Source organism: Barbatula barbatula, assembly GCF_947034865.1.
Source record: "Barbatula barbatula genome assembly, chromosome: 19".
NCBI lineage: Eukaryota > Metazoa > Chordata > Actinopteri > Cypriniformes > Nemacheilidae > Barbatula > Barbatula barbatula.
The window spans coordinates 11,128,543-11,145,850 of NC_136782.1; the positions used below are offsets into that span (position 1 = coordinate 11,128,543).

The 17,308-nt window shown below is 38.7% G+C and overlaps 3 protein-coding genes and 1 pseudogene across 4 annotated transcripts; all 4 read right to left on the reverse strand.

Moving 5' to 3' along the window:
• pih1d2 (PIH1 domain containing 2) lies at positions 1–2,592 on the reverse strand. Its single transcript, XM_079480708.1, has 5 exons — positions 2,104–2,592; positions 1,701–1,824; positions 1,264–1,509; positions 716–987; positions 1–255 (listed from the first exon to the last, which is right to left on the reverse strand). The coding sequence occupies exons 1-5, from the start codon at positions 2,284–2,286 to the stop codon at positions 121–123; spliced, it is 960 nt and encodes a 319-aa protein (XP_079336834.1). The 5' UTR covers positions 2,287–2,592; the 3' UTR covers positions 1–120.
• Positions 2,593–6,200: 3,608 nt separating this feature from the next.
• tmprss5 (transmembrane serine protease 5) lies at positions 6,201–11,032 on the reverse strand (the record flags this gene model as incomplete). The annotated part of the gene is made up of 13 exons (XM_079482050.1): positions 10,929–11,032; positions 10,084–10,228; positions 9,768–9,851; positions 9,534–9,650; positions 8,939–9,074; positions 7,993–8,106; positions 7,868–7,911; positions 7,601–7,763; positions 7,007–7,191; positions 6,831–6,929; positions 6,565–6,707; positions 6,319–6,471; positions 6,201–6,209 (listed from the first exon to the last, which is right to left on the reverse strand). Exons 1-13 carry the CDS (start codon positions 10,929–10,931, stop codon positions 6,201–6,203), a joined length of 1,395 nt encoding a protein of 464 aa, XP_079338176.1. The 5' UTR covers positions 10,932–11,032.
• Positions 11,033–12,166: 1,134 nt separating this feature from the next.
• Positions 12,167–14,215, reverse strand: LOC306908837 (tripartite motif-containing protein 29-like; annotated as a pseudogene). Its single transcript has 7 exons — positions 14,146–14,215; positions 13,476–14,029; positions 13,300–13,395; positions 12,969–13,202; positions 12,743–12,884; positions 12,574–12,600; positions 12,167–12,315 (listed from the first exon to the last, which is right to left on the reverse strand). The product of its transcript is annotated as a tripartite motif-containing protein 29-like (transcript).
• Positions 14,216–15,835: 1,620 nt separating this feature from the next.
• LOC306908838 (odorant receptor 131-2-like) lies at positions 15,836–16,792 on the reverse strand (the record flags this gene model as incomplete). The annotated part of the gene is made up of 1 exon (XM_079482051.1): positions 15,836–16,792. One exon carries the CDS (start codon positions 16,790–16,792, stop codon positions 15,836–15,838), a length of 957 nt encoding a protein of 318 aa, XP_079338177.1.
• Positions 16,793–17,308: the final 516 nt, after the last annotated feature.

Consider the following 17,308-nt stretch of genomic DNA (forward strand, 5'->3'; position numbering starts at 1 on the left):
CAGTTTCATACAGCTTTTATTAAGCAACTACACACGAGAAGAAATGTATGTCATTTTTTGACAATCATAACATTGTACTGGCAGGTGTAATATTAGTCTCTGGATAAATGTGACATATTTTTATAACACAATTACTGTAACAGTTAGAGTCTGTTCCTTCTTATTAAATGTTGCGGTGCATGTCTCCTCCTTGACCAATTCAGGTAATGAAAGGTGAAGATAATAAATATCCTCTACCTCTAGTAGAATATCATCCTAAATAAAAATAAAAACATTTACTGAAAAATTATATAACACAAGATATATTACAAAAGCTAAAGAATAAAATATAATTCCAACATCAGAAAAAATCAGAAAAAATATCAATTCTACTCATGCAAAAAACCTGTATGGCTTATTATCTACCTCAGAACACAAAAAGAGGAATTTTGCAAGACCAGCAGCACTTCTGGTTTCATTTTTATTAATCGATTTTCAAATCTCACATATATATCATTCAATTTGATATATATTAATAAAAATTTTGATTTATTTATACATGTTCTTCTGGTTATATTTTGTTCAACGTTTGCGAAACGTTAAAAAAATGAAACGGGAACCAGCATTGTTAACATCATCTGAAGTGGTATAAAAGTCTGCTTGAAGTCTTGTTTGCATGATGCATCTATAAGCGCACAAGTCTTATGAACTCCTTTTACGCACGGGGCAAACTTACCTGAGAGATGTTGAGCTGGCACTGTGAGACCGACCGCACACCAGGAAGCTCTATGTTCAGTTTCAGGCTCCTGCCTGAGCCGTTGCTGTCAGTAAGCACTGTGAGATGATGTCTGGGCTGCTTTGGCTCAGGCTGGACTGCCTCTGTGATGGAGATCACCTCAATAAGACCTGGTCTGGCTGGCTTCTTCTGCTCTATGCTCAACTGGATCGAGGAGTCCTCTTTACTCTCAGCCAATCGCAGTGAGGAGATCTGCTGAAGGAGTGATGAAGCTGTGAAAAGAGAGGTACAGTCAAGAAACAAGAAAAACAAAGAAACAAGTCTAAATGACATCATCAACTGTAATCATTCATTATTTATTGATAATATTTATTGACTGTGGCAACACTGATAGATGTTGGGGTATGATGTCACAAAAAGGTCAATACAAGTTCAACTGTATATTAATATGAACTGCTTATTTGTAGCTGATACACCCCTGAGAAAAATACTGAAATAAAAAGACAACAAGGTCCAACCTCCCCATTACTGCAGCAGGTGCATCTCACCTGGTTCAGACTGTGGCTCATTGGCACTAGATTTGATCTGTTTTGGTGACATGAGCCGCTCCTTCATATCCTGAATGCTGCCTTTAATTTGATCTTTGGTGAGTTTGTAGCTCTGAGGGAGATTCAGATTGTGCTGCTGTCGAATGAAGTTCAGAACAAGCAAGTGGATCTTCTCTCGCTCCTTCTTGTCTTTCTCCATCATCTCCAGGACTTTTGGGTTAAAAGCAACATCCACCACACTGTACTCTGAAACAGACAGGAGACCAGATAATATAGCACAATGCTTCTAAAGAATCATACTTTAGATAAATCAAGAAGATTAGTTAAAACATTGATGAACTGTTTGTGGATTACAATGAAACTAGACACAGGACAAGTTGTTAAATGGCTTTCATTCGTAATGTAGAGAATGAATGTTTTCATGTGAAGAATCAAACCTTTCTGCTTGGTGATGCTTTCCAGTCTTCCCCCAGATAAAGGAATTGGGTCACTGTGAGAAGTTGGGGCTGGCACTCGTTTCCAACCGCAGATGTTAATATATAACACCCCCATCTTAGAACCCTGAAACCACCCAACGATGTCATTCAAAGCTCTACTACACCTCTAAAAGGTGTCTTTGCTTGTTTAGTTAAAGTTTGTATGTATTGTAATTTACGAATGCGGTTTGTTACGTCAACACAAGTTAAATGATATTAAATAACATGTTATCGCTATAGCACCCAATTTCAAATTGTTGCACCCATCAGACACAAGGAAACACATAAATATTATTTAAATAATATAAAACAGAAATAGCAGTTTGATTATGAAATGCATGATGATGTTATAGGGACAAAGTACCAGTAGATCAGTGCGTATGCAGGCGTGAGGCTGCGGTGGTGCACACAGCTCAGCTCCCTCTCGCAGCTGCCGCTCGATGAACTTCCTGTACTCTTCTGGATTTTTCGCAGACATGTCATCTAACATCGACCAAAACTGATTCACCTGCTGCAAAGCTGCTTTATCACAGCCTGGCATTTCCATATTTAAATGCGCTGAACTTCTCGCAACACTCAAAACGCTGGTTTCAATGAAAACCTTGCCAAATATCCTTCCTGCAAAGGTGTATCCTTCCACGCTGTTTTAAACTCTTTCAAACTAATACGGTCAAGAACGTCAACTGCCAAGACGGATTTTTATACTTATCGTTGAAGCATATATGCACATTTATATTCTCAAGCGAGCTCGTGTAAAATCTGACAAATTCAGCACTAGACAGAAATGCGGGCACCTCCTGGCACGCTTCTCGACAACTCAACTCAAACGTTACCATAGTAACTAGTCCAACACGTGTAATGTCTCTTCTCTTCCGCTAGACAGCGCTGTGTAGTCAAAAACTGCATTACTTCTATGTGGTTTCATAAAAACAGTAGTGTTACTAATATAAACAAATAAAACCTGAAGAATCTCTTTACTAAAATACTCTTTAATAGAGAAATCAAGCACTTTCACAGCAATGTAATTGCTTTAGGTTGTTTTAGGTTAAAGAACATAGGCTATGGCTTCTTATAGTTAGACGGCTTCTTTTTTCGTTCAGATTTCCCTTTAAAGGACCAGTGTGTTATTTTTGGGAGGATCTATTAACAGAAATGCAACACAATATACAAAACTATGTGTTCAGAGGCGTATAAAGACATTACATGTTTTTATGATCTTTGAATGAGACATTTGTATCTACATAGGCTACACCGCAGGTCCCCTTTCATGGAATTTGTCATGTTGATTCTACAGCATCCCTAAGCAGACAAACTGCTCTTCAAAGCCCATTTGGTTAAGATTTGAAAACATGATGACATCTAGTCCTCTATCCTCGAGTATTGCCTCAAAAAGGAGGGGGAGAGGTGCGGTGTGCGGCTGGATGCAATTCGCAACCTCACCAATAGATGCCGCTAAAAATTACACAATGGTGCTTCAATTTAAGTATTGATTAGTGTTGTTCACAATTATGAAGTAACCACCGGATATACAATCCAGCTTTTAGTAATCCAAGTTCTTGACTTTATTACAGATCAATGGCGATAATCCAGAAATCTTCTGATGATGACAAAACAAAGAGTGTCTGGTCTCAGGCGATATGAAGGGCATCTTTCGCTGGATTTGGTCATTTTATGGCTAATCTTAAACAACCTAGTTCAAAATAACTCAAATGTGATGCTATATTTTAGGACAAATACTTTAAGTATAAATCTTTTTCAACAATGTTAGAGACGTTATATAAATAAGATATGAATAGATAATGAGGAAGGAGAGGAATACCCACGAAACAATTTATAACAAATATAAGTCACGCACGAAGAATATCTTAAATGATAACAAGATTTGTATTAATATAACACTTTCAATGTTAATCCACCATAAATGAGATTTGTTTGTTTCCTAACTCTTGTGCAGCTCACAGCTCTAGTTTAGTGTGTTTCCCGGCGGTGGTTAGGTTGAGAAAAAGAGTGTACAGGAGGGCTGCAGTTCACCCTAGGGTCTCACTAAGACTGTCATGATTCTCGAGGTGAGACACGGAGAGAGGACCCAGGTGCAGACAGCGGGTAAGGGGTTAACAAATAATTTAATAAATAATAAAACAAAGACCCACGTGGGGGTAACATAACAAAACATGGGACTATAATGACAGAACAGGACTAAAACTAACTACACATAAACAAGACTTGAATAAACTGTTGACAAACTACAAATAACTAAACTAACACAACAGGAACTCACCACACAAACCACAATGAACCAGCACAAGACAGAAGACACAAGGGCATTAAATAAGGGAGCAAATCAAGAGGGAAACAGGTGTAGGCATTAATCAATAACGAGGTAACAAGAGGATGGGAACAATGACGAGACCGGAGAGAGTATGGAAGGCCATAAGAACAATAATTGTCTCTCTCCACATTTAACATGAGGTTATGTCATGATCCTGCTACTAAACCAAGAGAAACATGACATGATGCAGCAGAATCATGACATAAGCCTCTCCTAAAGGAGCAGCAACCTGATGCTCCTCAAGGCACAAACAAGACAAGACAGACTGTGACAATGGCAACATAATACAACATGACAATACAATAAATCAAAACGAGCAAGCACAAGAGTCCAAGGGAAGGGGCACACAAGAGTCCAAAGGGAAGTCCAAACATGGGCAGACACGGACTGGGTAGCTCCGGCAGACATGAAAACACTACCCGGCAGACATGAACAGGATGGCCGGCAGACACGAACACGATAGCCGGCCGACACGAACACGATAGCCGGCCGACACGAACAGGAGAGCCGGCAGACACGAACAGGAGAGCCGGCAGACACGAACAGGATGCACTGGGCTGGAATGGCCGCATGCACCGGGCTGGAATGGCCGCATGCACCGGGCTGGAATGCCCGGCTCCGCCAAGCAGGAAAGCCCGGCTCAACCAGGCGGGAATGCCTGGTTCCGCCGGGCGGGAGTGCCCAGCTCCACCGGGCGGAAATGCCCGGCTGCACCGACCTGGATGCCCGGCTGCACCGACCTGGAATGCCCAGCTGCACCGACCTGGAATGCCCGGCTGGGGATCCTTGGTGGCCACAGGATTCCGGCGGCTTCGACCCTGGAGGGAAGACCGGCGGTCTCAACCCTGTAAGGCAGTCCGGCGGTCTCGGCCCTGAGCAGGAATCCGGCAGTCTCAACCCTGGTAGGGAGTCCGGCGGCCCCGACTCAGGAGGGAGTCCGGCGTTCTCGACCCAGGAAGGGAGTCCGGCAACCTCTAACCCTGGAGGGGAATCCGGCAGCCTCAACTGCTGCCACAACGATCCCTCTGTCTGCTGGGTCCGATTATGGCTGGTTCATTCTGTCATGATTCTCGAGGTGAGACACGGAGAGAGGACCCAGGTGCAGACAGCGGGTAAGGGGTTAACAAATAATTTAATAAATAATAAAACAAAGACCCACGTGGGGGTAACATAACAAAACATGGGACTATAATGACAGAACAGGACTAAAACTAACTACACATAAACAAGACTTGAATAAACTGTTGACAAACTACAAATAACTAAACTAACACAACAGGAACTCACCACACAAACCACAATGAACCAGCACAAGACAGAAGACACAAGGGCATTAAATAAGGGAGCAAATCAAGAGGGAAACAGGTGTAGGCATTAATCAATAACGAGGTAACAAGAGGATGGGAACAATGACGAGACCGGAGAGAGTATGGAAGGCCATAAGAACAATAATTGTCTCTCTCCACATTTAACATGAGGTTATGTCATGATCCTGCTACTAAACCAAGAGAAACATGACATGATGCAGCAGAATCATGACAAAGACTCAGAAGTAGGATCTGCACTATAAGGCCGATGGGTTGGGAAACCGTGTAGATTAGACCCTAGATTATTTAACATCTATTTTTTGTAGCTTTTGTCATTTGTAATTACAAATAAATTAATTACCATTCGATGTTTATCAGATAATAGTTATAGCTACTGTATTAAGATTTAGTATCATTACTATAGAATACTACAATATTCTGTTGTATTAAATTGTAGTACTTTTGCATCTACTATAGTAATGTTTAAAATGCTATAGTATTTTAGCTACAGTTTATTTAACTGTTGTATTTATGCTTAATATTTTCTCATGTGGGAGTGCACATAATTTATCTTTGGTATGTTTTTGGGATGTTACTCCCTGACGTTTGGGAAGCTCTGTAATAACATAAACCATTTTGATGTTATACATTTATTTTTAACAAGATAAAATCAATATATATTCTTTATTTATAACAACATAAACATGCAATACATCTAAACCTTTCTAAATAAAAAATAAAAAACCACAGTCAAGAAATATTCAGGATATTTTAGCAAGAAGTGGTCAGGAGATTTCTTCTCATGTTGTTGGATTACATCAGTCTTTAGTAGCTCTGGAACAGGAAGCAAAACAAGATGTAAACGCAGAACCGTATAGAAAAATGATCAGCTGACATTAGTTTCCAAAGGTTAAGAATGAAATCTACCTCTTCATCTACCAACCTCTATAATATCATAAATCCACTCTAAAAACTCATTCACTTTGGTGTAAACACCTGGATGGTTTGGCTCAGCACAGCCTGTTCCCCAGCTAACAACACCAACCAGCCTCCAGACGTTCTCATCATGGCAAACCAGAGGACCTCCACTGTCCCCCTAAAAACATCAAATCATCCACTTTTTTCCCCTTACACATTTATTGGACGATATCATAAATTTTTAACACATTTGAGTAGTTTGAGTGCTTACCTGGCACGCATCCACTTTCCCTTCGTTGTATCCTGCACAGAGCATCCGAGGGGTGATCTCGCCATTGTACATACAAGAGCTGTTGCATTTCTTTCTGCTGATCAATGGCACGGGTGCTTCTTTGAGGACCTCTGGTATGTGAACTACATAAAATGTTATGAAAAAATGATAAAAACTTCGTTTTGGTTTATCTCTTAACTAGTCATCACTTCTAATTGATATAATGAAATAAAATAAGATGTATTACATTTGGTGAATAACAGTACCATCGTCGGGCTGTGTATATCCCCAACCAGAGATCCAGCATTGGGTCCCTCCAGGGAAATCATGGGCATACTGTGGTAAACACACAGGCCTGATGGTGTCTGAAGAAAGGTAATTCCACAAATGACATACAGTAGTACATACCTAATATATTTGATCAATGGAAAATATCGATCACCTGAGAAATTAAAAGAAGTTTTTAACTTGACCAGAGCAATATCATTGTCATGGGTCCTGTGATTGTAATTCTTGTTGTAGATGATTCTCTCCACAGCATAGCCTTGATATTGAGCCAGTTTAGCTGAATTGCGGGTGACAAGGCCAGCGTAAACCACCCAGCTGGACACCTGAGGTAGCCTGTAACTTCAATAGAAGAGCAAATTGGATGAACATGTGATGGCTGATACAGGACTAAGGGCGTCATGTTTTTGATTATTTGCCGAAAGGTGATACGGTATCTACGAAACGCGCTCTGTAGAGCAGCTTGTCCGTTTAGTGCTACAGAAACAACATAGCAAATTCTATGTAAGGTGATCCTGCGTATGTGGATAGAAATAGCTAATTTGAAGGTAATGAAAACATGACGCTTTTTTATGTAAGGTCTTGTAATACACTTTGTTATGTATATTATATTGCATTTCTGTCAATCGATCCTCCGACAAATTTCACACTGGACCTTTAGGACTTTTGCATTGCGACATATGGCATTGATATGCTATTGACACACAAATATGAATACTGAGTCTTGGCTAGTGTAAATGTAGAATCTTACTTGTGTACACAATGAGCAGCTGTAACTATCCACTGGTTGGTGATGATGGATCCTCCACAGGTGTGACGGTTACTGTAGTAGAAACTCACCTGCCAGGGCCACCTGCCTAATGTGGCTTCCACTCCTCCAATAATCCTGGGTAATTTTGCTCTGGTGCCACATTCTTGAATATAAGCAAAAACCAGAGTTCAGTTTAAGACACACAGTATGGGTAAACAGCGTGCATTATTTATTGGTATAATCACTAATATGTTTTTTATTACTCACCAAAACATTTCAGAGCTATAACCTTTCCTGTACTACAGCTTCCCCTGAAGTAGATATATACAACAGATTCAACTTCTGTCAATTTGATATTGACATGTATTTCTGTAAAGTGCACAAATGAATACCTGAAACGCCATAATCTCTCCAAGTTGCTTTGGTGTTCAGAGGTAATTTGGACAAACCCATCTGTGTAGTTCGGCCCAATATCAGTCAGGTTAACTCCTTTGTGCTTTGATAATCTGTATTGAGAGGATACATCCCCCAAACAAAATTTCCTTTATTATAAGAATAGTTTACCTGAAACTTTCACTTTTGTTTTTATTTAAACCTGACTTACTTACCAGATTTTTTTATTTCTTATGCTAAGAGCTCTATTTACTTTCATTGTATCAAAAAAGTAGGTTGATGTTAATCCGTTTCATGAAATTATAAGCGTTTAAAGTGACAAGAGGCGATTAAAGGTCCAGTATATGAAATGTATCCGTATCTAGTGATGAGGTTGCGAATTTCAACCTCTATAATCACTCAATCCCCCCTCCCTTTCCAGCTATGGTGGCTGACACAGAAGTAAGACATCCTCATGTTTTCGCTTCTTTGCTGAAGGAGAAGGCATATTTGCAAAACGTGCTCTGCAGGAGTTTGTCCGTTTAGGGCTACTTTAGAAACATGGTGAATTCTATGTAAGGGGACCCGCGGTGTAGATAGAAATAGCTCATTCTAAGGTATTAAAAACATAATGCTTCATTATGTATGGCCTTAATAAACCTCTGAAGACATTGTTATGTATAGTATATTGCATTTTTGTCAACAGGTCCTCTATAAAATAGAACATTGAAACCTTAAAACGATGACAGAATTTTCATTTTTGGATTAATCTTTTAATTTATCGAAATGCGTGTGTGCTGCACACGTCATATTTCCAATTATAAGATGTGACTTCAAAGTAACATTTCAACAGTGCAGTCATTCTGTGAATGTTTGACCTACAGAAAACAGCCCCAGCTGGTGCTGAAGTAAAAGGTGCTGAGAGCTGTAAGCGTATGTGTGTGATTCAGCTGTCAGCATGCTCACCTCAGATAGCCCAGCTGTCGACACACGAGCGTTCCCAGAGATGAGTTCCACCTCTCGAAACACACGGGCAGCCACGTCTGTAGCTTCTCCAGCTGGATCTCCAGAAGAGAGTTCTCACCACTGATCCTGTAAAACACTGAGCCCTATTCAGTCAAAATCCCTTTACGTAACCCAATGAAGAGGATTGTTGCTATGGAATATAATGTTTATTTTAATAGGATATGCTTCAAATTTGTTCATGTGTTGTGTTATAGAAAAAATACAAGTGCCCCAGAACTGGTGCTCTCCTACAATCTTCAAAATGGCTTATTTTGTGTTCAACAGAGCAAAAATGATCGAGTATTGTTTTCTATTATGATAGTCAATGGGTGACAATATCTGTTTGGTCATAAGCATTCTTCCAAATATCTTTCTCTGTGTTCATCAGAACAAAGACATTCATACAGATTTGGAACAACTCAAAGGTGTGTAAAAAATGACAGAACTTTTATTTTTGGATGAAGTAAATTTTTCATTTCCTGTTATATAATTACAATTTGAGTTTAGAGTCTGAATTAAAGAGCAACACACAACACTGGACACCAGGAACAGATACCTTTCCTGTGGTCTGTCACAGAGATGTCCTCCGTTGTTAAATTGCAGAAGGAGGTATCTTTGGTGTCTCCTAAGCTTGCAGGGCTCTGATCTGAGTTGGGTCTTAGGAGAACTTTCACTAGACAAAGACATTAAACATTCATTGGAAAATATTTCAAACACAATTGTTTGCCTCATATTTCTTTATGTGTCGACAATGCATAGTTTTTTTAAGATATCAAATTCTGAATATTACCTATGAACCAAACACCAACCACAACTCCTCCCAGCAGACAGAGTACACACAGAGCCGCTAATACTCGCAATAGTTTGCCAGACACTAAATGTAACAACAAATATTAGTTCAAGACATAATGAGGATCTTTTAGGTAGAGCACTGCTAACTGGAAAATTTTGCAGTCTATATTTATTTTTAGCTGGAGATTATTCACAAATGGACACAAAAAGAAAACAAAAAATTATTGCTGTAATTGATTTTTTACATTTGGCCCTCAGATTGTGTTGTCGAAGGATTTGATATCTGATCAAATGTGTGTTAGTTTTAGACTTGCCTGGGTGGAGAAACCGAAGTTCTCTGCTCCAGGTGGGATTATTCTGACCTGCATAATCCACCTGCACCTGCAGCTGCTGTGCATGAGAAGATTGTCTAGCCGCTACTGGATTCTCAATCACTGCCGCTCCATCTGTACTGATATTCTAAAATATAACCAGTCACACCATCAAACCCCAGTCTAAAGTCCATTTAATTATGATCGATGATACTACATCTCATCTGTTTTTCTCTTCTGATGTCACACAGAGCAAATGTAGCCTATATTATTCAGGAAAAAAACACTTGTAACCATATGGCTTTGTGTAAATATAATCTGGCTAACATAGTGTTCTCAACAACACTTTCAACACTGTCAACATTTGAGCTACAAAGAGACTCTAAAGGCTAAAAAAATGACACTAAAAGTGTTAGAAAGTTTGTATGACTTCGCTGCAAAAAGTTAACATACGGTGGTGCTGTATCATACACTACTGTTGATCCTTACTCTTTCTCAAACAGAAGTGCACGTCAAGTATTTTCCTAAAAACTGTGTACAAAGCATTGGTTATGCTGTAAAGCTAAAAACAGATTTTTATTGAAATGTACAAAGAACCGGAGCCAGTAAACAACATGAAGAAAATAGTGTCAATTTCTAATAATGTCAATTTTTTAAAACACAATCTCTATATATATATATCAGTGAATGCCATACATTAAGGGTCTTTAAACCTATCCTCTTCTTTTCACAAATTGAGCGACAATTTGAAGCAGATTGTCTCAGCCCTTCCCAATAAAAACATCTTGTCAAAACACATGCATCATATAGACAGCATCTAATGTTTTAAATGAGTGCACATGACTCACCATGTTTACCTCTCTGGCATCCAGTGATCTCCTGGCAGCAGCTTCTCATTCACTGACCTCCATCACAGAGATGCTACACACCGGCAGCTGTCTACCACCAGACCATTGAACAGAATGCAACTCTGGATTTTCACTCCACAAAGAGACAATGAGGTCAAAAGCAGAGCAAAGAATGAACCCGTTGTTTTATTGAGGGGTCATGGGACCTATCCTGACAGAGTGAATGCTTTGTAGAGCCAAACATCTCTGAAGATACGGTATTCCTGTCACTGATAGGATACATGCTGCTTAGAACCACCCTCACCTGTGCAAGCAGAGCGCCTACTTTACTGTACACTTTATTAGCTGACAATGTACAGCTGCTGAGAAAAGGTCGTAATTACAATATATTGAAAAGTGTCATATCTGGACGTAGAAATTCCTGGAGAGATTTTAAACGAACAGTCGTAGCCTATGTAAAGCAGAACCCTGCTGCTGTCATGTATATTAGTGCTTAGAGAACAATTCCTTTAATGGCCTTTAAGTTAATAATTTAAATGAAACGATAGCACAATGTGAACAACAGTTATACTGCCATTATTGTTTCTATACAATCCTTTTCCCAATACATGAAATAAATGTCATTCAGTTAACATATATTCCTGCTTTTAATTGTAGACCAGTTGGTAACATCCATTCTCCAAACCGACTTGTCCTATGCAGTGTAGTAGGGGGCCGGGGCCAATCCCAGCATCTTTAGCCACATGCATAATATAACCTGGAAAGATAGCCAGTCCATCTCGGGTAAAGTTTGGCCTATACCTGGACTTTAGACTGAAGGTTTGGCTAAAACAAATATTTTATGATGGATATTGGCGTGGCTGCATGCTTACCAACACACTGTTATCATCCACACTTAGTTTATAATGAACTTAATCCTGATTTTAAGTAATTGAATATACAGATAATTATATCCTTACAGAACAACCTACACTGCTTTTTTACATACTGTATGATACCATGGGTTCTTACACGAAGGTTTCAAAACCATGTTTCATGTAATCACATTTTTTAGAGATATGAAATCCACGCAGTTTTTCCGTAAGTATAAAAGGGTGATCACATGTCTCTTTTCATAGGTTTACTGAGGATCAGTGGAGCTAGATTTTTACCATTGTTAGTGCTTAGAGGGTTAAAGTAAGGATATATTTTCTCAGTGAAAGACTGAACAGTGAAGGAGTAAATGTGAGCCCTGGACTCTACATCATAGAGGAAACCAAATCCTCCTCATAATCCACAAACATAATCCACAAAGGGATTAAGTGTGATTCTCTGACCACACCTAAATCCCAATCAGTCTTTTCCTTTACTTGTACCTCAAAATAAAATCTTCCTGAAGAGAATCCCTCTTTTGCCAAAACACCAAAACAAGAGTCAAATCTCTTATGATTGTCCAGGAGTTTTTGATGAATATCTCCACCTCTCACTTATTTTCCACCGTCAGATAAAATGAGATTTGGATGAGCTGTGTCAGGATCCAGGGTCACATCCACTCAGAGAGAGATTTGATTTGTATTATAACATAAAAAAATACTTTAAACTGAATTAATCTTTTATTTAGCTTAGACTATTAATATATAAAGCATGTGCACAATACAGATTGTACCTGCATATTGCTGCTCTTTCTTCAGCACTGTAGAGACAAATGACCATAAAAGAAGACACACTGTGAATGGCATTATAGGTGTATGATAAAATAATATCCCCCAACCCAGGGATAAAACAGTTGATCGATGCAGAGGAAAATGTGTGTGCTGTATTTGTTATTTACTTACCAGTTTCAGTGAGCTTCTCGTCTAGTGTCTTCTGTAGTTCAGTCAGAGTTCTCACCAGAGGTTCCACAGTCAGCTGAGTGTCAGCAACACTTATCTCAGGCCAGATTTTGGTGCTTACAGGGCTACAGAGTGATGGGTATATCTACAGCAGGACAAAGGGGAAGTCTTTTAGCGTGAGGAGTGTTTGTACAGTGATGAGAACAGATAGAGAGAGAGGTGAACTGACCTGCAAAAGGTGCCGATGATCTTCAGTGTGTAAGATATTCTCCAGCGTACTGTCTCTCCATTTCAGCTCGGCGATCTCCTGCTCCAGACCTTTAATGAGATCTTCATCATGTTGTTCTGCTGTTCTCTGCTTCTGTTCCGTCATCTCTATCAGCTCAGACAGACATCTCTCAATAGATCTGAACAGAGCATTGAAGAGCTCAACACTGTCGGATTTCTCTTTCTCTGAGCTTTTCTGGAAAAAAACCCACATGCAGTTGTTTTTTGTACTTCAGTTTTATGATATATGTAACAATATTATTATTTGTTATTTTTTAGATCTCACTATATACTTTTCTAAGATCTGCTGAGTGTTTAATGTCTTGAATTTTCTTTATTCTGTCCTGGAACATCTGCTGCACGTCTGTCTGCATCTTCATCAGGGAAGGCTAGACAGACATTTTATCAGTGACCACAGATCAGAGCTTCTAGCAAAAATTGTTTTGGACTGAAAACATTGAGCTTCTACCTTCTTCTCTCCACTTTCCTCCTCTAAAGCAACAGTGTTGTGAGTCTTGTGGTCTGTCACAGCGCACAGTAAACACACACATGTCTGATCATCTCTTCAGAACATCTCCAGCAGTTTCTCATGTTTCTGGCATATATAGTCCCCAGGATCTTCAACAGGATCAATCAGTTTGTGTTTCTTAAAATTTGGGATTTTGTAATGAGGTTCAAGGTGTGTTTCACAGTAAGAGATTTGACACACCAAGCACAGCTTGAAGGCTTTCAGCTTTTTATCATCACACATGTCACACAGAACCTCAGATTTCTTCTGACCAGACCTCTCCTTATAAAGCTGCACAATCTGTCTAAGCGCTGTGTTGATCTTGAGGTCTGGTCTTTTACTGAATGTTTCTTTACAGAGAGGACAGTTGTGATGTGGACTTGTGTCCCAGACCTCTTCCAAACAGTGTTTACAGAAGTTATGTCCACATGGAGTGCTGACTGGATCAGTAAACACATCCAGACATATTGAGCACCGCAGCTCCTCTGACAGAGCACCACTGGAGGATTTCAGGCCTGAAAAGTACAAACAAATAAAGACAATTTATCAGTTATTCATTGATCATCTATGTATATTGTTATGGGTAATGTATAATGTATAATATATACGTATGTAAGAACAGGTTACTGACTTATTGGAGGCGTATCTTGATTCTTTTTCCTGATCTGTCTCTGTGGTGATGTTGGTGACGATTCTGCCATTGTAAGTCTATTTAGGCACACTGGAAGAAAAAACCTATTTCAAGTTTATTGAAATATCCCACTGGCAGATATTTTGCTTTAAAAATAAAAAAATGTTAATGCTTTATATTTTACTTCAGACAGTAGGATTTCATATCTTAGGTCACAGTGTCAAGTAAATGTATCTTTTTTTTTCAGATATTTGTACTGCAATACAAAACATATATTGAGAAGTTTTTTCTAGCAATCCACTAGAATAGAGCATGTAATGTGACCAGTATGAGCTGTTCCTTAAATGAAACAAAAAGCAATTCATAAATAATATAAAATCTAACATCAGCAGCTTTCTCTTGACTGTTTATCGTGTTGTTTGAGTAGACCTACTCAGATCTTTCTCGCAGATTATGGATAAGTTCTGAGCGTGTATAGAAAACTGACTGTGTTGAAGTGAATTGAAATATCCGGCTTCAATTCTTTGTTGTTTATCAAGCGAATGTCTTAAGCTACTCATTTAATTGCATGTTAAACTTTTAGCTTTATGTTGTGTGCAGTAGGCTACTTCCTGTTTCTTATGTCGTTCAGCCATAAGTATTGTATTTTAAATGTCTGTAAAATCTTCCTAACCTATTTTTAAACTGGTTGTTGCTGTGAATTAAATGAAAAACAGATGATGCGTAGCAGGGTCCTTATCGTTAGATGGGAGACAGTGACCTCTGGTGGGAACAAGCTACAGTACTGCATTCATTGGTCAATGTATTATTTAACACGAACTATACAGCTTTAATTAATCTGATGTGAATTTAAATATTTTTAAATATTTTTTTCTGTTAGCATGATGGCATTTTGCATTTTAGGGTTAATGATGTTCTTACGTATCAGTGATATATCACAGTTGTTTGATGAAATTACACTTTACACTTGATTTCATGAAGCTGTATTGGTATAGATAAATCTTTAACACAAAAGGTTACACAAATACACAGCTACTGTATATAAGTACTTAAATAATATTGATAGATATAAAACACTCAAATGACAAGATAAAATACCGTATCCACAGCAAGTTAAGATACAGTTACTTCAAGTACAAAGCTCTACAAAGTACAGTTAATCATGTAATATGGCTTTAGCCGTAAACATTAATGTTACAAATTTTAACTCATAATCTTCATTTCAGTGGAGATGACAATACAACACAACAGCACAACAAATATCTGCTGCGTCACACCCCTCGTCTCTGCCAGCCAGTTTACCCGAAACATCACATCCACCCCACACACGACAAAAAAAGGTAAAAGAGCATTTTCAACAAGAGGTGGAATCAAACCTCAGCCGCCAGTGCCAAAGCTATACAGACTTCACACCTTACGTCACTGGAGTCGCTGTTTGAAATGGCTATGGCTTTGTTCTTACACTTTCTCTACTTGAATCACGTATTGGTGGGCAGAGCTTGTACATTTATATTTTAAAGGAAGAGCACAGATACACATCACACATTTGTTATGTAAAGCATAATGTTCACTGTAAATGTACAACATGTAAGCGTTTTGCAATGAAGTACAACAAACGCTTATAATATGACATGATGTGTTAAACACAAATACAGTAACAATATGTCAACTCTTTCTTTTTTGCAGAAATCTACACCTCTAGAGGGATTGTCTTAACGTGTCTGATTTTATACTTTTTATCATCCAAAGAAACACCACAAAATGCATAATGTTTCAGAGCCTGGCAGAACTTTTTGTCTCTTAATCCATAAATTAATGGACTCAGACATCGAGGTGAGATCATAAACAGAACGAAATTTGAGTATTTTACATTCTGAAACAGCACAAGATCTACTTTCCATAAAGGCATTTCTATATAAGGCATTAAAAGCTGCAGCATACACAAAAAAAGCTGAATGCCGTGGAGAATTACGGTTTTGAGACTCTTATTAGTTGACTTCTTGTTATCGGAGGCTGATCGAGCTGCAAGCATAATCTTAATGTATGTGGAAACAACAAGACAAAATGAAATGATGAATAATATCTGTAGACACGCCGCCCTCGTGTCTGCCAGCCATTTTACCTGTAACATCACCTCCAGACTGCACACAACATATGAGCCCAGACCAATAGGGGAGGTATAAACAAGAAAAACAATTAGAACAAACAGCGGTATTACAAAACTAACAGTCCATATGACAAGAACACCAATAGATGTGTTCTTGGGGGTAGAAATGCTGGGGTGTCTCAGAGGCATACAAATAGCCACATAACGCTCCAAACACATCGCTGCAAGAGTCACAGGAGTACAAATACTGAGTAAAGACATAAGTGTACAGAAGATACAACAAGGAATTATGTGTACAGGATATCGATGAAAACCCCCCACCATGGTTAAATCAGTTAACAGCATATTAGTAGAGTCAACAAAAAGGGTCTGAGCAAACAGAATGTAACGCGTCTCAAGCCAGAAGACTTTTTTCTTCAGGAAAGTGAAGATCATCACACCATTTACATACAGAAGAATTCCAACCAGAACCTGTACAATCAATAGTTTGACATTATACATCACAGTGTTGCTAAAATTGTTTTCGGTTAAGTTTGGCATGACGGTTAAATTAGGCCATGAACGATGTGCACAAAACCTCCAAGCTCTCAGCTGTGTGCGCTGTGTTTTATAGAGCTTTCACAGGGTGGACCTTATTTTATTCCCAGTCAGCTCTTTAAGAATCATTATTATAATCCCAAAGCTGATTTCATCATCGTGATGTACACATTTCAGCTCTCCACAAGATTTAAAGTGATATTTCACCCCAAAATGAAAATTCTGTCATCACTTTCTTGTAGTGTCACACCTCTGTGACTTTCTTCTGCAGAACACAAAATATATTTTGAAGAATGTTGGTAACCTGACAATGCCGGTACCCATTCACAGAGATTGTTTGGTTAACAACATTCTTCTAAATATCTTCTTTTGTGTTCAGCAGAAGAAAGTCAGGTTTAAAATGACAAAAGGGTGAGGGAATGATGACAGAATGTTCATTTTTGGGTGAACTATCCCTTTAAAGATTTTGGGGTGAATATCACATTAACTTTAATCAGCAGAAAAGTATGTTTTATAATT